At 39.7% G+C, this 25,502-nt stretch overlaps 1 protein-coding gene across 3 annotated transcripts in view; it reads left to right on the top strand.

Annotated features, from left to right (window-relative positions):
• Nucleotides 1-25,502, top strand: part of CDK8 (cyclin dependent kinase 8) — a 64,675-nt gene that overhangs the window by 12,992 nt on the left and 26,181 nt on the right. For 2 of the 3 annotated variants that reach the window (XM_080941446.1, XM_080941445.1), the window contains exons 2-4: nucleotides 12,294-12,369; nucleotides 19,693-19,803; nucleotides 22,817-22,957. In XM_080941446.1, the coding sequence (XP_080797572.1) occupies nucleotides 12,294-12,369; nucleotides 19,693-19,803; nucleotides 22,817-22,957 (328 nt within the window). The remainder of the gene's footprint in view (nucleotides 1-12,293; nucleotides 12,370-19,692; nucleotides 19,804-22,816; nucleotides 22,958-25,502) is intronic. The other variant, XM_080941447.1, reaches the window with a different exon arrangement.

Raw genomic sequence — 25,502 nt, 5'->3', positions numbered from 1 at the left:
CGCTCACATACCCTCTCTTACTTTCACCGTCCCTACTCGTTTACTTTCCACACAGGAGAAAACAGATATTTGGACACTTGTCTTTCTGAACCTGGTTTATTCACTTAGCATAACAATCTCCAGTTCCATCCACTTTAGTACAGATGCCATAAATTATTTTTTCTACAATTGAATTAATTCTGTTGTGGGTTTTCTTTACCCATTTACCTATTGATGGACACCTAAGCCTCACCTCTTATCTTTCAATTCTGCTCTTTTGGTGGGGCTTTCAATTAGAAAAGGTCTGCTTGATGCTCATAAGAGCTTGCTGTTTGCCCTTTGGGTAGGGCTTTTAATAATAAATGGTCAGATGAAGCTTTTAAGAGCTTGCTGTTTCAGTGCTGCCACATCCTAAGCCAGTACAAGTACTGTCTGCTTGGGTTGCACTGAGGACTACTCACTGAGTTCAGTGTGCTTGCCTGTCTCACAGGAGAATGTACCAAAACTGCTTGTAGCTTACTTTAATGAAAGATATATTACAATTATTGGTGACACTGGCTACTAGTTTACTTTTAAAACACAGTTTTGATTTTGTCATGTTGTACTAAGTAGCCAAATCCTAGTTACTTTCATGGAAAAAGTATCACCTGCAGAAATGCTACAAAGAAGCTATACATAGATATGAAGTTTCCCTAGGGCTTTATTGAGACTTAATTCAATAATACCCCTAAAAGTATTCAAATTGACGCCTTTTCACGTGTTTATAAAACTGCAGCTATCACTGCAATCTAATTTTAGAGTGTTTTGCCCCTTCCTCTCCCCTCTGCTCCAAAAAAGGAATCCTGGACTAAGTTACTCCTATTCCCTCTAATCCTAGAGCTAGGTGGCTCTCAGTCTACTGTCTGTTCTTGGAATTGCTTATTCTGGACAGTTTCACCTAAACAGCACATGGTGTGGTGTCTTGGTTGGCTTCTTCCTGCCTTTGAGGCCCTTCTTAGGATTGTGTGTGCTACGTTTTGTTCACTCTTTCATTCATTGATGGATACTTGTTTTCTTCTATCCTTTGTGAGTGCTGCCTCTGTGGACTTGGGTGTACAGATGCCTGAGTTGCAGCCCTCTGTCCCCGATAGTCAGTGTGCTCACCTTTGTGGTTTGTTCAAAACTAATTGCAGGTTTTGTATTGCTAAATTTGTTGTTTGATTCTAGAATACATTCTTTTCTTTTTTCTTTTAAAGATTTATCTCATTTATATGAGTACACTGTAGCTGTCTTCAGACACACCAGAAGAGGGCATCAGATCCCATTACAGATGGTTGTGAGCCACCATGTGGTTGCTGGGAATTGAACTCAGGACCTCTGGAAGAGCAGTCAGTGCTCTTAACCACTGAGCCATCTCTCCAGCCCTAGAATACATTCTTAATAAATGTGATTATTTTATGTATCAATTGAATGTACCTTTCTTACTTTGTTGTTTTACTAATGACTCTTTATTCAGTGTTTATATTTATTTTATCCTATGGACCTGAGGTTAGACAAAAAGCAAATTCAACTGTTTTCTTATTTGAGTTTAAAATGTGTTGTAAAGCAGCAGAGACGACTGGCAACATCAGTAACTCATCTGACCAGGAACACCAAGGAAGACAGTGCGGTGCTGGGTGAAGATGTTTCATAGAGGAGAGGAGTCCCTGAAATGAACACCACGGCAGCGTCAGAAGCTGACAATGACCAGCTGAGGGCGGCCAACAGAGCCGGTCCTCTTACAGCTGCAGAAGTGGTCAAGCGCTCACAGCATGCCAGTCATCAGCCATTTGGCATTTGAAGCAAATTGAGAAAATATAAAGCTTGATAAATAGTTGCCTCATGAGTTGAATGTAAATCAAAACCACTGTCATGAACTCTATTGTCCATTTTTACTCTATACAGTAATGGACCTGGTCTCTTGGACTGTGATACATGCCAAAAAAAAAAAAAAATGGTTTGCATACAACCACCAATGACCCTCTTAGTGGCTGGACTGAGGAGAAATTAGTTGCAAATCATGTTCCAAAGTCAAATTCACACCAAAAAGGGATCATAGGTCGGTGATCTGATCCAGATTTCTGAATCCCATATTATTAGTACCTCTGACAAGTATGCTCAGCAGATCATCGAGATGATCCACCTGCAGCCTACATTGTCCACAGGAAGGGCCAAGTCTTCTTCATGGCAACACCCGGGAGGCTGCACCATGCATAACCAATTCTTCAGAAGGTAAAGGAGTTGAGCTGTGAGAAAAAGCCTTTTCTACTATATTCACCTGATTTCTCTCCAAGCAATTACCACTCAAGTATCAACAAATATTTTTAAGATACTTTATAGCCAGCAGGATGCGGGGAAACACTTCCCAACAGTTTTTCAAATCTTTGAAGTATGCATTTTTAAATCATTTGAAGTATGCAGAATTTTTTTAAATTGAATTTTCTTTTGTATATTATGTGTGTGGGAGTGACTTCTGTGGTCCTACTGAGTCAAAGTTTTATCATAAAATATCAGGAATTGGGGCTGGAGCGATGGCTCAGTGGTTAAGAGTACTTTCATCCAGAGGTCCTGAGTTCAATTCCCAGCAACCACATTGTGGCTCTCAACCATCTGTAATGAGATGATGCCCTCTTCTGGTGTGTCTGAAGACAGCTACAGTGCACTCATACATGAAATAAATAAATAAATCTTTAAAAAAAAGTCAGGAATCATTATATCCAGAACCAGTTTGGTCTTAATAAGTTATAAATACAGAATAAATACAGGAAGTTCTACCAAATCTGAACGTAGATGTTTTGCCTTTGAACACCGATGACCCCAGAGCTGTAATACATTTTGTTTTACATTTATGCCTGTATTAGTTTATATGTCCACTTGTGTTTATCGTTAAGGACAGAGGGTGCCCCTTGCAGGAATGCCCATTTCCTGAGGAGTCAGTCCCCTCAGGCAGTGGGGACTTATTTGGATCATCTTTGGAAACCAAACTAAGAAAATGATAAGAAGAGACCACACCTTGGCTAAGCCTGCTTAATAATATGTTTCTCTCTCTCCTTTAGTCCCAGTTTTAAATTAAATCCAAAGTCTGTCTTTCTATCCTAAGATGGACTTAAGGGCTTTCCCTTTAAAATCCAGTTCTACTGTGTTCTACAGGTCATTTGGGCTACTTAACAATATAAATGTATATGTATACTTATGATCCACATTGTATCATACATAATATAAAAGCTGTTGCTTTAATAAAGACATTGGCAAAAGCATCTTAAGGGAAGAAGGATTTGTTTAGTTTGAGGTTCCAGACTATCATGGCAGGGAAGTGTAGAGTAGTAGGAGCTACTGATGGTGTCTTCAGTATCAGTGAGAGTAGGAAATCACCTTGAGATATACCCAGTATCCTCCAGTCCTCGGTCTGTCTTTGTGAATTAGGTTACAAAGCTAGCTTCCAGGAAGGAGTTGTAAGTGCTGTCTTGATGAAGATAGGAATCACCTTTTCCATGAGCAACAGAGATTGTCATTTATGAAAACACTTTACAGTTGGGTTTAGCTCTCTGAAAAATGGGTTCATTGCAAAAGGAAATGTGTGCTCTGTGGCCTGTGTGTGCTTTGAAATCATCCCTAAGTGGTGAGTTTTATTGTGAGGCTGTAAAAAGGTGGAAACTCATGTGAGTATGTTTAAGAACTGGGACCTTGGGACTAAATCATCACCACAATACAGGTGGCTTTATCAAACAAGAAAAAGATTAGAACGCAAAGACAACTGCTTCTTTCCTATAATGTTCTGTATTGTCACAAAGACTGCCAGCCAGAAGGCATGACCAGATGTAAACCTTTGAGGCTCAGAAGTGTGAACTAAATAAACCATGATCCTTTAGAACTGTGTGCTAAAGCAAAACTTTGCTCATCAGGTTCTCCAGGCTCCAGTATTTTATTGTGGAACACAGAACAGAGTAATACTGGTGATAACTTACATTAGCCTCACAGCATGCTCCTTGATAGACAGCAGATGGCCAGGCCTTCTTGCTTAAGGGTCAGATCTATAACTGAAGATAATGTTTCTAATGTGGCTGGTCTGTACTGAGTTCCTGCCCCTGTGATGAGCCTCAACAAGTCTTGCTCTAGACTGCAGGGCTTCAAGGCCCTCTTCAGACTCTACTAATAGTAGTCTCAGAATTCTCCCTGTTCTTTCCAGTTTTCTTGAATATTGGTGGTGCTTTGCAAAATGAGTGGGTAGGAGCACCCTTCAAGCTGGGAACACAAGGTAAGGGCTTCTCCTCCTTCTCTCTTGAATAGACAAGCTCTCACTGTGTCATATAGGCAGTCTCAGACTCTGAAGTCTCCTTTCCAGACTCTAGTTCTGTTCCTCCACCCCCACACTCCCAGCCTGTAGGTTAGTAGGCTTTTTTATTTTTATTTTTTACAACTTCCTGTTTGAACTGTAGACTTCCAGCAACGAAAGACTTAAGTCTAACAGAAGAATAAAGAATACAGTAGCCAGGACACACTAAAAACATACAGGCTCGTGGGGTAGTGGTGGTGGGGGAATGATTATATGAGAGTATTAGGTAGTCTTGGGAAAAACCTTGACATTTGGATTCTTGTCTGAGTGACCTTTTATCTTAATTGTGGATCATGCTGTGAGAAATGAGGCCAGGACCTTTACATGCTCAGCAGTTTATTTTAATAAAAAGGTTTCATTGTGTTGATACATGAAGTCACCTATCAGTCTCTCCATACCTGAATATATATCTTTAATGCATTTCCAGATTCAACTCCTTAACCACTGGTACCACAAGGAACCCTCCTGAGATCACCAGAAGCTGTGTTTTGTAGTGCTGGGGAAGGGACTCTGGGCTGTCCAAGACAAGTGCTTTGCCAGGGAGCTATAGACCTGGCCCTCTTGCTTAATTTTTAAATTATGACCCATCACCAACCAACTCTGAATTTCCTAGTGTTTCTGATGTCTATATAGGGCATAGTTTATCACCACTAGTTTCTCCCTTTTTAGGAAGTAGAAGAGCAGCAGGGATTAACAAACTTTCCCTGAGGAAAGCCAGAGAGTAAACATTTAGATTTGATGGCTCACATGCAGTCTCCTTTTTGTGGGCTGTGGGGTGAATAGGTGGGTATATTTTAAGCTACTGTTTAAAAATATAAAAACCTACATAGCTTGTGGACAGTATATTAATGGGTCATGGTCATTTAGCTCTTGAACACTAGTATGCTGCATTAACATTCTCCTTTTTTTAAAGCATGAAAAGCAACATTTATATGAGAAAAAAATAAACAAACATGGACAATCAAAATGGCTTGTGACATAAAAACAACTTCTAAATGTGATGTCGATCTATGAATACAGAGTGACATTTATACCTACCTTCTCCATAAACAAGAGTTAGCATTTGTTGATCTAAAAGTGGTTTGAAAATAGTTTAAAGAGCATGAAGACAAGAAATGTTAGAGAAAACCATCAGGTAGAGAGAAATGTTAACAAAAAACATATAAAGGTGGGTTTTGTTCGTGGAGGAGAATGACAGTCTAAAAAAATGGTAAGAACTGCATGAGTGGGGTGGGTAGGGTTTCACAGGGGCATAAGACCATTGGCAAACACAGGTCTTTACATTATGATTCAGATCAGTAGCAAAGTTACAGTTATGAAATGGCAACAAAATAATTTTATAATTGGGGGTCACCACATGAGGAACTGTAAAGGCCTCAGCATTAGGAAGGTGTCTCACTGGGAATGCTGACAACCCAATAGTTGGCTTCAGCCACAAAGCTGGCTTGCCTTACCAGTCCCAGTCTAGCCCCAGAAGTTTCCTAGTGAGCCTCGGATCTTCAGTCAATAGCAGAAGCCTGGAAGTGCTAGTTCTGAAATCAGTGAAAGTAGTGGCAGCAGCAACAGAGTAAATCAGCTCTATGACAGGGAGGGCCAGGCTAGAAAACGCAAATTTTCTTTCTTCTGTCACAGTACTTTATATGTGCCAGGGTATGTCTTTCTACATCAGTCAAGTAGTCAGGACAGCTTCTACTCAGCATGCTCATTTGTGGCAAGTTGATGTTTCTGCCCCATGACATTTTATAGCATGAATGGAAACACAGCAGAAAGAAATAAAGTCACAGAATTATATAAGGAAGGCTTCCTTGCTTGTGTGTTTTCTTCAGTGAGCAACAAAGATTGCACAATAGGAGTGACACTGGAGTTTAGAGACCTTTAAACCAGGCTTCAGAGATACCTTCAGAGCTTGAGTGATTTCTATACTTCCAGAGGACCTGAATTCAGTCATATACTCATAAATAAGTAAAAATTTAATTTTAAAAAGACCTTGAAATCAAGTCAACAGAAGCCTCCTTAACTGGGTGTATTCTGACTGTCTCAGAAGAAATGGGTAGTAGTTATTGGTCCCTGTGTTGTGAGACTTTTGATCTAATTCCCATGAAGTAATGTCAAAACTTGTACAAAGGTCAAATCTTATGTATAAGTAGCTGGAAATTTTTATAATTAGATAAATTCAAAGAAGGAAGCTGCTAAATCCTCGTTTTAAATTGGAAAAGATCTGTTCCCAGCAAAGAAGCTTGGGTATAGGGGACTTGGTTAAGTCCTTTAATAACCACCCATTATGAGACAATAGCGATCTTTTGCTTGAAGTGGAAACTTAAGGGTTCTTTGGGAAGTTAGTTGGATGGTGTTTTGCTGGGGCAAACATATGAAGGAGTGTTTTTCTGAAGTGGACACATTCACTCAAAGACTAAGCCCATGTGAAGGAATTTCACTGAAGCAGACCCGGGAGAGAGGGTGTTCTGCAAAAGTGAGCACATGAAAGGACAGGTGACGAAGGATTCTGTGCTAACACACACGTGTTGGTCCACCTTACATTTTGTAGTTGAGCTGCATTTGTTGGAACTCCAGAGAGAAACACACCCAAAAACTTCTGGAGGTGTGCTGCAATTTCTTGTTGCTTCTGTGAACTCAGGGTCATTGGCAGAGTGATGTCAGCTGAGGCAAGACCTGTGGAAGACGTGATACTTGGAGGGTATATATAGGACAGTGGAGAAGGCTGAGGTAGGCTTGCTTACAGAGCTCACTGTGCAATGCTAGTAGACCTCTCATCTTTGCTGATCTTTGCTTCCCCAAGAGAGACATAGCCGAGAACTTCTGACATTCCTCCTGGTCCCTCATGCTGACTTGTGCCTAGGCTGCTGATTTGTGTTGATATCCCAACTCTACTGATCTGGACTGCTGGTGTATCTGTGGAGTGTTTGTGAGTGGGTTGAGTTGCTGATATCCTGTGAACTGAACTACCAATTTCCAGACAGTTTGCTCCAGAGAACCTTACTAAACAGGTCTACTCCCCCCCCCCCCCATATATATCCTTTCATTCTCACTACCTCTGGTGGGTGGTGGGCTAAAAGGGAGGTTAAATCATTTAAGAACCATCATTTGAAATAGGTTTTGAAAAACTTAAAGTTACATCTGCCTCAGATGGTCAGTGAATCACATTATCTCTTAGTTACAGGTACTGGGTGTATACTGCCTGAGGTTGCCTTGGGTCTTCTCTGTGCCAAGTTGGGAATGTGCAGAGTGAGGGTTCACTTATTCAATTTTTAGACAGTGTCATCTGATGGTTCCCTAGAATAGAAGCCAAGAGTATGGATCTATTCCAGGACTTGCTGAAAACATGGAGTGTGCTTGAGGGAAACCTAAAGACAGCTATCCAGAGGAACTGCTCACTCCTCCAAGGGGGAGCTCATCAAAAAGATAATCAGGGACATACTTGCAGCCTAGGATGGTGTGTTCAGGCCAGGGGTGGTGGTGTGTAGCCTGTAATCTCAGTACTTAAGAGTCTAGGAGGAGGATTGAGTTTGATGCCAGTCTGTATCCATAGTGAGTTCTGTAGTACAGTATGAAAAACAGTAAAGTCTGTCTCCACAAACAGGCAGAAGTGTTGAGTTTGGGATGTGGACACAGATGCAGTGTGTTTACAGCTCTGAGATCCTGAGTTTGTCCTTCCTCCTCCTTCCATTGTCTATATAGTCTTCCTGTGAACTTATTACTTCCAGAACTCTGAGCAGGTGTTTGGATTTGGTCTTAACAAATATGCAATCATTGGTGAATCTTTTCCCCTCGGGACAAAGTTGCAGAAAAGAAGCTGCAACTACAGCTACTGACTTGAGAACTTCAGGTGTGGAGAGGCAGTGTTGTAAGTTCAAAGCAAAAATTATTTTAGGCTACCTTTAGCCCGCTGCCCCAGCCATTTATTGCCCACCTCTGTATATAAGCTCACAGGTCCCCCGGCTCCTACCAACCTAAGAATATCTTCAGACGGCATCGGGTGTCAATAGCGTAGATTCCCCAGCTTTGCAGTGATCTGCCTCCCCGGTTTCCACCAATATATTTTAAAAGTGTCTTGATTTATGATTTAATTTGTTTTTTTTTTTTTATGTGAAACTTTGTGAAACTGATTTGGAGTTGGTTACATGAGCCTGTGTTCTCAGGACACAGTCACTTATGTTTGGCTCCAGAATAAACAGCCTCTTACCCTCTTTGAGATGAGATCTGTGTTTTTACGTGACCTTGGGGATTTTAAGGAGAAGAACACTAGAGGAAAAGTTAAAGTAGTGATTTGTTTTGTGCTGTAGATGCTTCTTCCACAGTGAAATTATCCAATAAATTCATAATGTCACAAAATATGAAAGACTATGACTCTGATAAGCTCTTCAGAGGGGTTAAATGAGGAATTGTGGGTAGTTTTCCCCTTATATATATTTTTAGCTAATATAGAGTACTGTTTGTTCTACTATCTTTCCAAGTATTTTTGTCAAGCAGCTGCCTGCTCTGCTTATGAGGAACATGATGTAGGTGTATGGCCATTAGACTAATAAGATCATTAGTGGTGTACTCTGATTTTTCCCAGAGAGGAGGCTCTGCTGGTGGTTCAGGGGGAAGAGGGAAGTTTCCAGTCTGGAATTTGTTTGCATGTAGAATGTTGTATTCTTAGCTGTAATTACTTCACAGAAAGTAACGAGAAAGCTTATACTGCTTCAGGAGCTCCTGAACGGTATCTGAGAATGTTGTTAGCATTGTCCTGAGACCCTCAGTAAACTTGTTTTTTTTCTTGTACAGCACTGAATTAGAGTATACAATACACAAACAAGAGTGGATTTTGGCCTTCCAAAAGTTGCACCCAAAATCTATAGCTTTTCTCAATCTCTTTAATTTCCTAGAAAGTTCAAGATTTTTCAGGTTACCTGTGGGCTTTTCCTATTTAAATTTTACTTCTTGTATTTGAGTTTTCTATGCATGAACTAAATAATATAGATGTGGCAGCTAGGGATTATATATTTCCAAAACTTTTAAAAATTCTTTTGGAAAGAAACAGGTAAAGTAGAGATCAAGAGAACAGAGCTGTGTGTGGAGTTGTACTAGCATGTTTGAGAAATATTCCTAGTGTTATAGCTGATGGGTCTCCAGATTTCTGTGCAGAGCTTCAGTTCTAGACTATATCTGAGGACAGCCCTCGGTTTTTGATGATCTTACAGAGTTTAGAATTAGTCCAGAACTTGTATAAATTTTAACTTTTTGTAATATATATATTTTTTATTGTAGTAAACAACAAGCTCTTGTCTATATATGTTTCATGCACTCATGGCATACCTAACATTTTCTTAATTTTTCTTAATGTCATATTTCTAGGTCATATATAGTTCATTTACAACTTTTCACACTCATGAAAATATTAAGAAAATTGCATATTCAAAGACCTGAGAGCTCAAGCTCATGTTGTTCAAGGGTTGCTGTACTTAGAATGCTTTACTAGCATTTATTTATAATTTGACTGCTTACATTTGATCATTACTGAAACCAGTGAGTAAATCTGTTTAAGATCTCATGAACCTTTTACTTTAAAAATGTGTGGCTAGTAGGACACAGTGGCACACACCTTTAACCTCAGCACTCAGGTGGCAGAGACAGGTAGATTTCTGTGAGCTTAAGGCCAGCCTAGTCTGTAAGCCAAGCTCAGGCCAGCCAAGGTTGCCAAGTGAGATCCTGTCTCGAAGGTAAGTCCAAAGACAAGAGGGTCCTAGTTGAGGAATTTCCCAGATCAGATTGATGTGTGTCTGTGTCTGCAGTGGGCTGTCTTAATTATTACTGTAGGAGGGCTGAGCAGGTGGTCCGGAGTCATATGAGAAAGCTAGCTCGGGTCTGGAGACATGGCTCTGCAGATAAAAAGCACTACTGCTCTGACAGAGGACCTGAGTTCGGGTCCCAGCATTCAATGGAATCCTTATAATTCCAACTCCAAGGATATGATGCCATGGGCACTTGTGTATTTGTGCACATTCTTACACACACACACACACACACACACACACAAGTATCTTTTAAAAAGCAGCAGCAGCTAGCTAGCTGAGCATGAGCCTGTGAGTGGGCCAGCAAGCAGCAAGTCTCCAAATTTTTGTTTCAAATTCCTGCTTGAGTTTCTGCCCTGACTTCCTTCAGTGATGGGCTGTGTAAGCTGAATGAACCTTTTCCTCCCTTTAAGATGCTTTGGTCATAGAATTTGTCACAGCATCTAAAATAAAGCTAGAATAAGATAGTAAGAAGGGGAATGAGTGAGTGTTTCCATGACTTTCGCACTATTTGTCCTTGGAGAGTTAAAGTCAGATGTTAAGTTTCTTTCTACCTTGGACAGAGCTGAATGTATTTTATAACATTAATCAGCTAACCCCCCATCTGTATAAATGTTTAGTAGGCTTCCTACTGTGTTTTCTATGTCTTTACTTATTTCAGACTTTGAGAAACCATTCAGACTTAGTATTAAAGTACAGTTATCCTTATTATCTTTCTTATATGATGAGACCTGTAGAACTTTTACTGTGAGATACGTTGTAAAATCCTTTATCATAAAGCTGTTTCCCTATGGGAAATAGGGAAATAGTGTCATAGTTGAATAATTGATATTTATTTACCTGAGGATTTGGTATAAATACATTGTAAAAGAAAAGAATAAAGCAATGTGAGTTCTAATAACAGTTTAAAAGAATGAAGCATTAGGTGACCTTAACTGGTTTTACAAAGGTTGATTCAGTCAGCCCTCACTGTACTGCCCTCTGATTTCCTGTTATGCTGTGACCTTTTCTTCAGTTTAATGAAAATCATGAAAGTCATTAAAGTGGGATATTCCTCAACTTTTCTGTTTCTTGATCTTCTTCAGGATCCTATTAGTATCCAGGAAAATAAAGGGTCCCCAAGCCTAGAACCATTCCCTCAGCTAGATGATACTTCTGAAAAGTCTTTGCATGGGTCTTCTGTCAGAGTAATCCCTGGATTATGTGTCTGGTTTATACATGACCTGTTGTAGCTCTCGCATTGTGTTATGGCAGATGGCATAAACACATGAAGCTCTGCAAGAGGTTGCGTGCTGGTGTATCTCCAGTTTTTAGCACAGTTGTTGATACCTAACACTTAGAAATAGATGCTAAGAGAATGACTCTGGAAGGTACTTGAATGTGACCTAAGTTATTATTGGGGTATGATTAGAGTGTGTTTGTTTTAATACGACAACGATTTTGTCCTTTAGTGACATATTTGAACTTCTCAAATGCATTGACCTCTAAACTGGTTTTAGAAACTGTCGTAGGTAGGGTTTCCGTTGCTGTGACAAAACACCATGACAAGCAAGTTGGGGAGGAGAGGAGGGTTTATTTGGCTTGCACTTCATATTGCTGTTAATCATTGAAGAAAGTCAGGACAGGAACTCCAACCGGGCAGGAACCTAGAGGCAGGAGCTGATGCAGAGAGGTGCTGCTTCCTGGCTTGCTTTCCATGGCTTGCTCAGCCTGCCTTCTTACAGAACCCAGGACCACCAGGATGGGTTCTCATAGAGCTCGCCATCAGTGACTAATTAAGAAAGTGCTTTACAGCCAGGTCTTAAGGAGGCATTTTCTCAGTTAAGGTTCCCTCCTTTTAGATGCCTCTAGTTTGTGTGTCAAGCTGACATAAGACTGGCCAGCACAGAAACCAAGCTTTATTTCAGAAGGAAACTTGTTCCTAGGAGTTCAGAGCAGGATGTCTGACTCTGTCCTGCACAACTAATTGGAGTCCTGGACAAGGCTGCTCATTCTGGGAGAGGGCACATTCTGGTGGTGGAACCCCCTCCCCCAGGTAACCACCTTGACCTGGTTTGTTAGTTTTCCTGTCTGACACAGTATTAAACACAGGATTCATTTTTATATAGTACTTATTAAAGTGCATACAAACATAGAGTAACCTGTATATTAAAATAACTTTGTTTTTACAGGAAGGACGATAAAGACTACGCTTTAAAACAAATAGAAGGAACTGGAATTTCTATGTCGGCTTGCAGAGAGATAGCAGTAAGTGGAGCTCTTGTTGTTACCACGTCAGCTAATGTAGGACTGTCACCTGTGTAGGTCTCTGCTGTATTTGCCATCATATAGCCGATAAATATTTTTCATTTTAAGTATTTACAGAAAATGCGGTTTTTAAAAAAGGAGAAGTGAGGGTGGCTTAACGTTCTTGCAGAGTATACATTTATTTGTTTGGGGTAAATATCACTGATTCTTAGCGCTCCTGTTGTCATTTTATTCTGGCAAATGAATATCTGTTACTGTATGGAGTTAACAGTTCTATATGGCTGGAATTAGTGTCTTTATGTTTGCCAGTAAAAAAAAAGAGATTCTGTTTGATTATCATCATGTTCATTTTTCTTTTGGAAGCACAGCTCTCCATATTGAGACTAGAATCTCCGTACTCCAAAGGAAGTGTTCTCATGATAGCACATTGTTAGTAATTATGCATAAACTAAACTTTGTGTCCTTGAGACTGATGCATTTTTACTTTTATAAAACTATGGCTCTGTAGGTAAAGGTGCTGGCTGCCAAGTGGCATGGCCTGAATTCAGTCCCCAAACCTGTGAGTTAGAATGAGAAGAACAACTCCTACCACTGTCCTCTGACCTTTACACACACAATTTTTAAAAAAAGCGGTTCAAATTTATGTTTCCTGACTTTATAATCAGATCTTCATGTATGTATCATAGTCTCTGCCTGTGTGTTACTGCTTTAGTCTTCTTGTCTATATGCAAATGTGGCTTCTATAATCGAGAAGTACTAATTTAAATAACTACACTCACTTAACAGAATCATGATCATGTGCCTCCAAAGGACAAGCATTTATTGACAGGACATTAAAGTAGGAATAATGAAGATTCACAAGTTTGGGTCTTTATGTTTGAGTACTTTTACACTACTGGTAAAAGAGGCTCATGGATCTTAACAGTATAAATCAGTAAGCCGGTGTCATGATAGAGATATACTGGGAAAGGAAAGGATGCTTGCTTGTTGGGTAGAGAGTTGGCAAGAGACGGAAGACATAGAAGAACCGCCTCCGTGGTGTCTTCAGCCATAGGGTCCAGCCATTTAGTTCTCTTCAGCAACCAGAGCAATGGCAATAGCCCGGACTATTTTGGATGGGCTCCCACACCTGGCATTGGAAAGAATCCACTCAACAAGCCTTGATCCATCAGGTTGAGTTTTAAGAAACACACACACACACACACACACACACACACACATACACACACACAGTATTTTATTATGGATAGAAATCTAATTTGCTTACAAGTTTATTGTTTAAGAAATACATCTAAGTGTTATGAACATAACATTTTAAATGAGACATAGAAATTTATGGTAGTAAACACAGAAAATTGGTTTGGGACTATTTAATTTGACTTGATTGCTTATCTAGAGTCCAAAGGTTGTAAGCGAATGCTAATAACTTTCAATTATACTCTTTAATAAAACTAAAAACTAGAGGTTTCTATATGTCTTTAAATAACTTTCTCAGTTTTGGTTAATCTTTCCCTCTATGTGCTGCCACTGTGGATGGCAATAGATGATGGTCCAGATCAGCCAAAAGGGCTTTTTCCAAAATATACAGATGCCACATCACTATGGAGCACAAAGGGGTCCCCAAGTGACCACTGACCCCTGGGACACCTCAGCAAGCCAACAAGAGGCCTAGAAGTGGCAGAAACTATACACAAGTTCCAGGCACCAAAGAGCCTTTGCCTAGTTAGTAGGCAGCAGTGACTGCTTTCTCATAGCAACTGTGGATGGAGAGAGGCGCTTTGAGGTAACCTCAGTGCACAGGGCAGAGGCAAGTGTCTCCATAAGTGACCTTCATACTGATGTGGCTCTGAGGACCTCTACAAAAACAAGACAGGTGAAATGGACATGGAACAGTGGAGGAATTCGAGGGAGACCAAAACAGATCTCCCGCCACTCCACGGGCAGTTAGCTAGTGAATCCTGTGGGTTTTGGAGAATCAGCTCTCAGAGCAGTAAAGCATCTGGATCCCTTTGCTTCCATAATTGTGTTCAGCCACTCGGTCCAGCGGTGGCTTCTAAACTTCCATTTATTTCCATGTGAGATGCATTTCAGTTAACTGGCCCTCACACTCAACTCTTGACATAAGATTTTTATACATCAAGGATGGTTCATCAAACTCTAGTATGCATACACAGGTCAGTCTTAAACTGAAATTCATTAAACCTTGCTTTGTGATGTTAGAAGTCAGGCTGCTTAAGACTGTTGGTGGGATCAAAGTGACTGGAAGGGACAAGGGGAACTTTTGGAGTGCTGATGTTTTGGGTCTTTTTTGCTCTGGTTTTGGTCTCAAAGGAACCAAATGTGAAATTTCATTGAATTTGGCATTTGTGGTTCTTGTATTTATTTGTTCCATGGCATGAGCGTGGTCAGCCAGAGGACAGAGCGCAGGAGTGGCTTCTCCTGTGTGGGATGTGGACCAAATTCAGGTTTGCAGTGAGTGCCTTTAACCTGCAGAGCTATCTCACACTGTGCAGTCATTATTCTTTATTGCTTTTTAAAAATGCACTTGCAGTTAAAAAAAACATTACATTAAAATGAACCAGATCCAAAGTTTATACAACTTAATGAACTTAAGATGGCTACAAAATGCTTTTATAGATAAACTTGATTGGATTTTGAATCAAGGGTACTTACCGTTACAGGCTTCTCAGTAACTATACATGCATTTACACACAAAGAAATAGCAAAGTGTTCGGTTAACTTACAATTCTACCTTTTAATTTGGGCAGGGATTTTTAGTTTAATACATTTACAACTTTTATGGCTGTTTTTTCTGTTTGGGTAAAGAAATCTTCTTCAGTTCACAGGTTCGAGACTGTGTGAGCACAGGTCTGTTTCTAGACTGTGTCTGCACCACTGATGTTATCTAGTCTGCCACTAATACCAGATTTGCAGACTCAGTGTCATGCAGGGTAAAGCTCCTAGCTTTACCTCTTGTTGAGATTACTTGGCCTATTTAGTATTGAAGTCTTCTGTGGTATTATGTGGGGTTTTTTTGCTGTTTTTGGGTTTTGGGGTTTTTTTTTTTTTTTAATTTGTTTGTTTGGTTTAGTTTGCTTTTGGTTAGCTAGTCAATTTTAATTTCTAAAGAGTACCTTCTAGAATTAAGATATGGATCAATAAATCATAAATTGAGAAAATTGGTATCATAATATTGTGACTTTGAAGTTAATGGAAAGGCATAGTTTTTATTTTATAAGATTATTTTTATAGACATTAGTGTAAAGACTACGTTATCTCTGTTAATTTTAACCTTCATGAGTGAATTTTAAAAACATGAGACATGTTTTTCATACTAAAATGGAATTATTTTAAATTTCAACTTTCAGGGATTCTCTTCTGGTGTATTCTAAGATAGGATTACTTTTCTTTGTTATATTTTATATTGTATACCCTGAGCCCTTTCTCAGTTCTGAGGTGTATTTGGTGGCTCCTTCAGGCTCTCTAGTAGGACAGTTGTACGTTCTTCCATCTTCAAGCTCTGGTTTCCTTCTCCGTGCTGAAGCTCAGACCAGGCTAGCGTGCACACTGGGTGAGGTGCGAGGAGGTGGCTGACACTTGCTGTGTGATAATCTGGACTTTATGTGACAGCTATCGTTGTACCTAGAAAATTTAAAGTTCCTTCCAAAACAAGTTTTCAGAAGAATTTCTCATCATTCTGTTTCATCACACATTTTCTATGTATATTTACATGACTATGTTGTTTTCCTTGCTTAAATTGTTTAAATTGCATTAATTTCCTAGAATTTATTGATTACATTCTGATAAACTTTGGCTTATATGCTGATGGATTTGACCAGCACATACATCATTAAGGATTGTTACGTCTATGTTTCTGTCAGGTTATGAATCTGAAATTCTTACAACTTTACTTATAAACTAAAACCTTTAATTTTCATCCTGTATTTTCTGATAGTAGCATGCAATTGGAATTTTTCCTTAAGCATTTAGTAGAATTTACCCACCAGTGTATTTCCTTAATAGAATCCTTTAGATAGTGTACTTTTGTTTGATATTTTCATGTCATTTGTCCATTTTAGCTAAGTTGTTGAGTTTATTAGTGCAAAGTTGTTCCCCCAATTCCCTGCTATTCTCACCAGTGCTGTCTGTCTGTCTGTCCGTCCGTCCCTCCCTCCGTCCGTCTCTCCGTCTGTCACTGATGATGATTCATGAACATTTGTTTCCTCCACTCCTCTTACCTCTTCTACTTTGGGCTTGTGCTTCTCTATTTTACTAAGTGGAGCCTTGGTTTATTGGCTTATTTTTTAAGTATTTAAGTAAGTATTTAAATTGTAATTCCCTCCAACCTGTGTTTTACTTTCATGCCACAAGTCTTGTAATGTTTTATTACATATAGTACAGAGTATTTCTGTTTTTTTTTTTTTTTTTTTTTTTTTAAGAATTATTTATATATGAGCACACTGTTGCTGTCTTCAGACACAGCAGAAGAGGGCATCAGATCCCTTTACAGGATGGTTGTGAGCCTCCATGTGGTTGCTGGGAGTTACTTTATAAATGTATGAGGAGTCTTTTCTAGATATGTTGTCATTGCTGGGTGTTATTTATCTTCGCTGTGTTGAGAAAATGAGTGTTTTAGAGGTACATACTGAAATGCGCGTCGGGGAAGTGGTATGATATCTGGGATTTGATTCAAGATAAGTGAGGAGATAGAGAGAGGAATGGACTTGAGTGTACAGGCAGTGACTGAGACCATGTAATAAAAGTGGGGAGGAAACGAGGTGTGTCTTTGTTCACCTGACACCTCCTCTTGTTAATTATACTCAGTTTGGTTCTTTAATAATATTATAACCTATTTTTATTTAAAAATAAAGATTTTAGGATTCCTGTTCGTTGTGATCTGTTGCCTCCCTGCACAGGCTAGACTGTGACACACAGCAGCATGGCCTAGATTCTTCAGGAAGCATTCATAAGGGGGAGGAGAGAACCGTGGGGGATTCTTCAAAGCCAGGACATCACAACGCTCTCATTTTGCTGTTTGTCACATTCCTCTCCAAAATTTCCTATGCACTGGAATCCCTTAAGTTTAGGGTTCTGGCCAACTGTACAGAAGACATCAGCTGCCCACCAGTATCCCAGAACGTGTCTGTAGACATGCAGGCCCATGGTCAGTCTGCTTTCACAGCTTCTTCTCCAAGAAAGATTCAACAGTTTAAATATTTTTTTGGAAATAATTTTGCCATAATTAAGGTTCAATTTAACTATCACTATACTCAAGGTATACATTTAGAACTATTTTTTACTTTTAGGAATTGTTAATGTTAGAATAGTGTCAGAGTTGGGGGATGGTTTAGTTGGTAAAATACTTGCCACCCAGTCACAAGACCTTTGTTCAGCTCTCAGGATTCAAGTAGAAATGGCTCCCAGTGCTGTAGCAGGCATGCTGGTAATCCCAGTGCTCAGGAAGTAAAGACAAGAGGCTCCCTGGGTCTTAGCTGTCCAGCCCAGCATAATTGGTGAGCTGCAAGCCTGTCAGAGACCATGTCTCAGAAGGAGGTGAAGTGGGCAGCATAACTGAGGATGACCCCAGAGGTTGTCCACTGGCCTAGACACACACATGCACCCCACATGCACACAAATGTACCCCACAAACTTACAATTCTTTAAGAAAACACTGTGGTTTTGGAAATATAACTAGTTTTCCTACCTAGTTTCTTTCTCATTTCTGAGTGACATATACTGACATGGTATATTTTAAAATATTATTATATTTTTTGTACAAGTTTAAATTAAGAATGTCAATTGTGGTAAATCAGGTTTACGGTGAATAATGTATTTGAAGTATGTATATACTCATAAAATTAAAAAAAAATTTCTCCCACTGGTAAGATTGGAAGAACAGGTGGTTTCTGTGAATAAAGTTGGTATGGCTGCATTTATACCTTTTTTTTGTGAAGATTAACCAGTTCTTTAAAAATGAAAATAAAAGTTCTATTAAAGGCCAGTTTAATCCCTGAAATCTGTCTATCTCCATTCACCAGCTTTGGCAATACACATGTGCACTGCCATGTCTGTCTCAATAAATGTGTTTGTGATGGCTTTATCAGAGCGTAAATCTGTTCTGGACTGAGGAGTGTCTCAGTATACTGTGGAATGCTCTTACCTATAAAAAAAGAAAACCCAAACCCCTCTACATGTTACAACATGGGTGGGCCTTGAAGACAGTACTGAGTAAATGAGCCAGACATGAAAGGGTAAGTGTGAGGCTGGGTAGATAAGAGCTTTCAAAGTCCCATTTGATCCTAGAACCTACAGAAAAGCTAGGTATTGTTGTCATGCTGATGCTTACAATCCCAGTACAGATGAGGTGGGAGTGGGTGGATTCCTGGGGCTCAGCAGCCAGCCAGCCAGGGAGGAAGGGAGGGAGGAGGTGTGGGCTGGGGAGATGGCTCAGTGGTTAAATACTCACTGCTCTTCTAGAGGACCTGGGTTTGATCACCAGCACCCATATCTGGTGATTTATAACTCCAGCTCCAAATGTAGCAGATACACAATCATACACATAAAAATCAACCAGTTCCATGGACCGCACTGCAGGAGTGATACCAGAGTTGACCCTTCCTCCTACCAGCTCCCTAGCACTGAGATTATAGGTGCATATCTGTCAACATACACGAGGAAAATGAGGTGTCATGAGAACCTTCCATTGCTAGGTGTCTACCACAGAAAAAGTAGGGGTAGGTAGTAGAGTTTACCTGGAAGCTGGATCAGTGATAGCATTTTCTACTTGGAATGTTTAAAATTTTTAAATAGTAGTGATGGTTCTACAACATTCATATTTAATGCCACCAATTTGTAGATTTTAAAGTGGCTAAAAATGTAATTTTGATAAAAAGTTAAAACCAAGTCAAGCAACAAATGGCAGATTTACTGTTACTCTTTTTTTCAGTGTCTTTTTCCCTGAAGGATTTTCTGTCATGAAGTACCTGTGTAGCAATCACACTGTGTGGGTGTTTATTGAATGCTTAATATCAGTAAGCGTTGACTTGCATTGCTTTTAAGTTGCAGCTGGTCTGGGTGAGTGGGTAATGTCTGAGATGGATTTCTGCCATCAAGTAATCTTTCTGCTTGAGCCTTCATATTCTGAGACCTTTGTTCAGTTCCTAGCAGCCAGGTAGATACAGCTGCCATGGTGGTTACAGGGCATGTTATATCCTAGTATACATGTATGTACTACCACACGTAGTGTGTGTGAGGTGTGTGTTTGTGTTTTAAGCATTATTTTTTTTTCGTTAAAATTTTGAATGGATCTTTTTTGTTTTGTAGTTACTTCGAGAGCTTAAGCACCCAAATGTCATCTCTCTTCAGAAGGTGTTTCTGTCTCATGCTGATCGGAAAGTATGGCTTCTCTTTGACTATGCTGAACATGACCTCTGGGTAAGGTGGACTGCTGGTAGACAGGCCATTGTTTTCAGTCAGACTTGAGAGTGACTAAACAGTTGGCTTCCACTGCACTAGAAATCACCTTACAGAGTAACAGTCAGTGTATTGCCAACTTGGAGGCTTTTGCTTTGTTCAGTGGTTGAGTTCAGAGTTGGTTTTCACATACGGGGCACTTACTAACATCTATTTAATGAGACATCTTGGAGACTGACCTCATGTCTAAACTTGAAGCCCATTTGTGTTTTCATTTCATATTTACCTTTTATCGCCTGAAGGGGATTTCATGCCATGTTTATAATGATCCTATATATGAAACAAAATCTCACTACATTAGCTCTCAAAAAGTTCTGAAATGTGAAGCATTTTGGGTTTTCAGGCTACAGAGATTCTGACAACATTTCTTTTTGAACCTGGTGCTTTGACTTTGGAACAGATGGTAAAGAAGCAAGAGGACCATGAACTGCAGCAGAGCATTGGTTCCTAACAGTTTTCATTTGGAAAGGCGACCTTTTCTGCTATAAGGTTTTAAAAGGACAGCCATTCTTTTATTCTGTAGTGTGAAGGAATTTAAAATGAAGTATACTTTTAAAATATTTCATTTAATGTTTAATTTTTGGGGTGAGCCTGCTATAAAAGGATAGCTGAGTCTAATCACTGTCCCTGCCTTGTTCTGGGATGCTAGGAAGGTCTCCTAACAGTTCTAAAGTGGTTACAAGTTGTGTAGCTAAGCATGGGAAACTTATGAATCATTCCTTAGTTATTGACAACTGATATTTAATGTAATACATTCCATTTTCATTGGCAGTAACATTTTACTATCTGACTTGGCATACCTAGGAAAGCAGTCACTGCTGAGAGACACATTACAAAATGAGGTCAGGGCAGACACAGCAATGTGTCCTGTGGGCTTGGTTTTAGGTTTGTCTGTCTTATGTCATTTATATGTACAGATCCAGATTGTGTATTTGAGAATTTCTCAAGTAAGGGATTACAGCAGGGTAGCCAGTGTTGTAAAAGGTTCCTATAGTATTGATAAGAACCTAAGTGCATCTTGTCTCACATAGACAAAGTAGAACCATCTGCCTCCCTGTCACCTATGTCCATGTGGCTAACCTTGGGTCACACACAGGCTAGGACAGGACAGCAGGACAGAGGCTAGGGAATAGTATTTAATTTTACATATAAGCTATGTTGCATGTATGTATAAGTAATTTATAATTCTATTATTTTACTAATTTTACTGACAGCAAATGAATATTCTTAACATTACTTTAAAAACAAGGCAGTTCAGTTCCCTAAAATTTAAACCTTTTTTCCTTTTAATTGGAATATTATATGTGGACTGGCTGGCATAGGACAGCAAAAGTTATAAGTAAGAGTTTTTTTGAAAATCACTTGGATTGGTGAAATTTATAGCCCGTGTACTGTGTATTTGATTTATAACAATGAAATATGAAAAATATGCAGGCAAAAAAATCCCATCCTACAGAGTTTTACCTATTTATAGTTTTAAAATACTTGGTTTTTTAGAAAAATCACAATAATATTTAAAGTCTGACCTTTATTTACCTTACCTCCTCTCCTTGGTTTTTACTCCTGGGAAGCTTGAAGCTTTTAATTCTCTCTCTCTGAGATTTGTTATATGAGTACCCTGTAGCTGTTTTCACACATACCAACAAGAGGGCATCAGATGGCTGTGAGCCACCATGTGGTTGCTGGGAATTGAACTCAGGACCTCTGGAAGAGCAGTTGGTGCTCTTAACCCATGAGCCATCTCTCCAGCCTGAAGCTTTTAATTCTTAAATGCACTCTCTCTAAACCTATTGTTTGTTACATTTGGAGAGCCAGTGGATTTTCTTCTTCCTGACAGAGACTTGATTGTTATCATATTTTTACAATAGGTGATACATATTCTAAATTACTAAATAATGTCTAAGGTAAAAGATTGACAAGAAACTTAAGGTATCAAAATACAGACAGGCGTGCATCAATGAGTATGTTAGTCTTCTCACTCCAGACTTGCTCCATTTCCCCCTTGGGACTACAGCTTCTTGCTTCACAGCTTCCTTGTCTGTGTGCTGTTCTGTATAGCATCAGGCAGAAAGTCACATGTTAATCTGAGTGGATCACATTTCCACTCTCATGATGTCTTTTGTGTGTGTGTGTGTGTGTGTGTGTGTGTGTGTGTGTGTGTTTTTTTTTTTACTCATAAGAATCCCTTAATGAAGAGCCTCTCTAGGGATGAGTGAGTGAGTGTCTTGATGTCAGAGCGTAGATGGCCTGAGAGTCCTGAAGTGTAAGGGCTTTCTTTCCACAGAAAGATGAAGAAGCTCACTGAGAGCTTGAGACATTAGAAGGAAGAAACCCTTTTGTGTACATTTATCTTCAAAGTGTTTAATTTATAAAGTTAAACTTTACTTCTCTCTGGTTGTCTAGTCCTGTGTACAGAGAAAGCTTTGCAGGTCATCAGGCAGACTCTTTCCTTATCTGAATTCTTCATGCTTCTAACTGTATCCATGTCCAGCTTGAACTGACTGTCTACATGTTATCCTTTCCTTAGTTTCTGTATGTTGGGTGTGTTTTACTGAAACATATCCCTGATTGTTCTTTATAACCTGTTCGTATCAGAAATTACTACCACACCTGTGCTGTATTGGCCAATCAGAATTTTGTTTCCCCTCTTTTTTATTGAATCTTGTAAGAATGGTTTTGTTATTAGAAATTCCTGCCAGATTAAACAGGTCTGTAGCACCCCAGATGTAATTAACTTTAATTATATTTTAAAATGAGGAGCACCCTAGTTCCTACCCTGTCTTTCATTTTCTGAGATGCCATCACATCCATTTAAAATGGCTCTTAGAACGTGCGTATGTGCATGTTACTCGTTCTGCTGTGCTGTGCTGTTTTCATTGTCCTGCATAGTTTCCACACTGCCTTTCCGATGAGACAATATTCAAGTTGCCCTTCTCTCTTTGTAAAGCTTCTTACGGTATTTTCTTTCTTTCAGCATATAATTAAGTTTCACAGAGCTTCGAAAGCCAACAAGAAGCCAGTTCAGTTACCTCGGGGAATGGTGAAATCACTGTTGTACCAGATCCTAGATGGGATTCACTATCTCCATGCCAACTGGGTGTTGCACAGGGATTTGGTGAGTGGATCCACAGCTGTGTTCAACCAGGAAAATATGTTCATAACTGACACTTTTTCTGTTGTCTGTAGAAAGTTGAGCCATAGGCACATAGGCCTGAGGGTCTTTGGGTAAGGTTGTGCATGAGTGTGCCCCAGTCTCCTGTGCAGACTGTCCTTGTGCAGGTGCACTTACAGGAGTTGTCAGTCAGCTAACTCCTCTATTGCTTTCTTCCCTCTTAGTTTAGTGCTGTTTTCCGGACCTACGTCTGGCTGTTTGCACTGGACTAGATAGCCAGGGAACCCTGGGAAGCCCTAGGTACCCACTGTCTTCATTATTCCTTACTGTGGAGTTAGTCACACTAACTTTTGAATGGGTGCTGGAAGTCAGATCCTTATGGGTGTGCAGCAGGACTTTACCCACTGAACTGTTTTCCAGCCCTTGTTTGCTTAAAAACAAAAACCAAAAAAAACAAAAAAAATGAATGTATTATTATTCATTAAGTCTTCATAGGTTTAAATTACTTGGATTACTTTATTTTTTTGTAAGTAAACTGTGCTTTTTTAGTTCCTTTCTTTGTAAAGGTGGTAACTGAAGTCAGCCTTACAGTAGCACTTTTGTTTAAACAATTACATGCACAGGGCAGGGATTTCGTCTCTGACCATGTGTGTACATAGGAACAAACTCATAGATGGAAGTGAAGCCACAGGGCTGCTGTGCTGTGGTGTTCATTTAGTCTCTGGCCTTAGATGAATGATTGTAGTAAGCTTCTGCCTTCTACAGCCTGAAGTAGTCATGTTAAGAGCGTTGAACAGGAATTGCTTTTGTCCTGGCCTTTTCACACCTATAGAGCCTTTAAGACCAAGAGCAAAGTCTGCTAATAAACAGTGGGTTTACAGAACAAAAATAAGATTCAGTTGTTTTATGAAGTTAAAGATAATTTCAGATTTCAGAAATAGTCTGTTTAACAAAAGCATCTCTGTTTTTATTCTCTGATTTGTACTATTGGCTTTTACTATAAAAGAATGACAGTCCCATTGGAAGGTCATTGTTCTCACACAACCAGTTACACTAGAGGAGCTCTACATTTTGTTTAGTTTTGTTTGTTTTTTAAATAATCCTCTTCATTTAAAAATCTGTGTTTATTCAACAAATTCAGACTGGCTTTCTTAATAAGTGTTTAGGTTTTCCACTTTATTTCTTGCAATAGTATGGACTAAAAACTAACTAGAGCTTCAGTTCCCCTTTCTTTGGTGAAGCGCTTATGAGATGTGGGAACGCTCTGTGACTTGAGCTAATCGAAGAATAGGCTCTTTCAGGAGGTTTTGGTAGGGCTGTCTTAAGAAGGAAGGGCTTAGAAGGCCAGAGCACTTTATCACAAGCACCAAGATGTCCATCGTCTGTAGATGCTGTCTAAATAATAATGATGGATCCCAAAGGTTAGTGGTGGTGTCATTGCCGGCTAGCAGTGCTGAGCCGTGTTAGTAAAGCTCTCCAGTGTGAAGCACTGTGCTCCATTTGTTCTGTTAGCCCTCTAGATACATCACACTACCCCGCTAGTCATGTATCTGGAATGTGCCTCATCTGTCAACACCTCCTCTTGGCTCCCTTACTTGGAGTGAGACGTCTCTGTTCTCCGTTGGACGAGTCAGTGCTGTTTTCAAGCATCCATCCATTCATCCTGTGTCTTAGAGCCATTGTCTGCTTAGCATGGTAGGCTGCTAAGATTGGTCAGATTCAGATTGGTCACTGTGCAGGTGCTGGCCTCTCAAACCTTGCTTTCTGAGTGAAAGACACCATTTTAAAAAGTATTAGCACTTGTTGTCAGCTAAAAGTTAAATTTTGGACTTAATTTGGGTTGTGTAATTTTTCAAAGTAGCTACATATGGTGCTGACATGTGTGGTAATAAGATATTCACTCTCGGACTGTTCAGAAACCACACAGCTTTTAGCTTCACATTTTCAAACATCCCGTGTGGATGAAGCACTTATCAGAGCAAATCCAATGCATTACAGTCTCTGCCTTTGGAGCGAGCCTGGTAAGTGGTGGCAGTGATGCCTGAACTGTGTGTAGGACGGTTCCTGTGCAGGACTTTGACCAGTTGATGGGATGTTCCACCTTGCCACAACAAACCACTGGTAAGGTGGATCACTGGTACACACACCCTGAAAACACCCCTTTGATAATAGCCAAGGACTTACTGAGCTTTCTGTTTAATTAAATCAGGATTATCATTGCTAGAAATACTGGTTTGAACATGCCTATGATCCCAGCACCCAAAAGGCAGAGGCAGGAGGATCATAATTTTGAAGTTATCCAGGCCATATTTCCTCTCAAAAACAAGAGAGGCAACATTCTTTTGTTGAGGATAGATGTAAATACCGAGCTTTTACAGCTAATGCCCTTGTTTGGTAAGTGAAGATTTATATTGTCATCTTTAATCTTCACACAGCCAAGGATGGTAGCTGAGACTTGCTTTTGGTAGGAATTACAGAGTCATTCCGTGGAGCCTGTGTGGGCGATGTGAGGGCATTTGCATGGGTGTAGCATTGGGTTTGAAGCCAG

Source organism: Micromys minutus (genome assembly GCF_963924665.1).
Source record: "Micromys minutus genome assembly, chromosome: 29".
Lineage (NCBI taxonomy): Eukaryota > Metazoa > Chordata > Mammalia > Rodentia > Muridae > Micromys > Micromys minutus.
The sequence above is the reverse complement of the archived record's forward strand: the minus strand, read 5'-3'. Positions and strand labels throughout refer to the sequence as shown.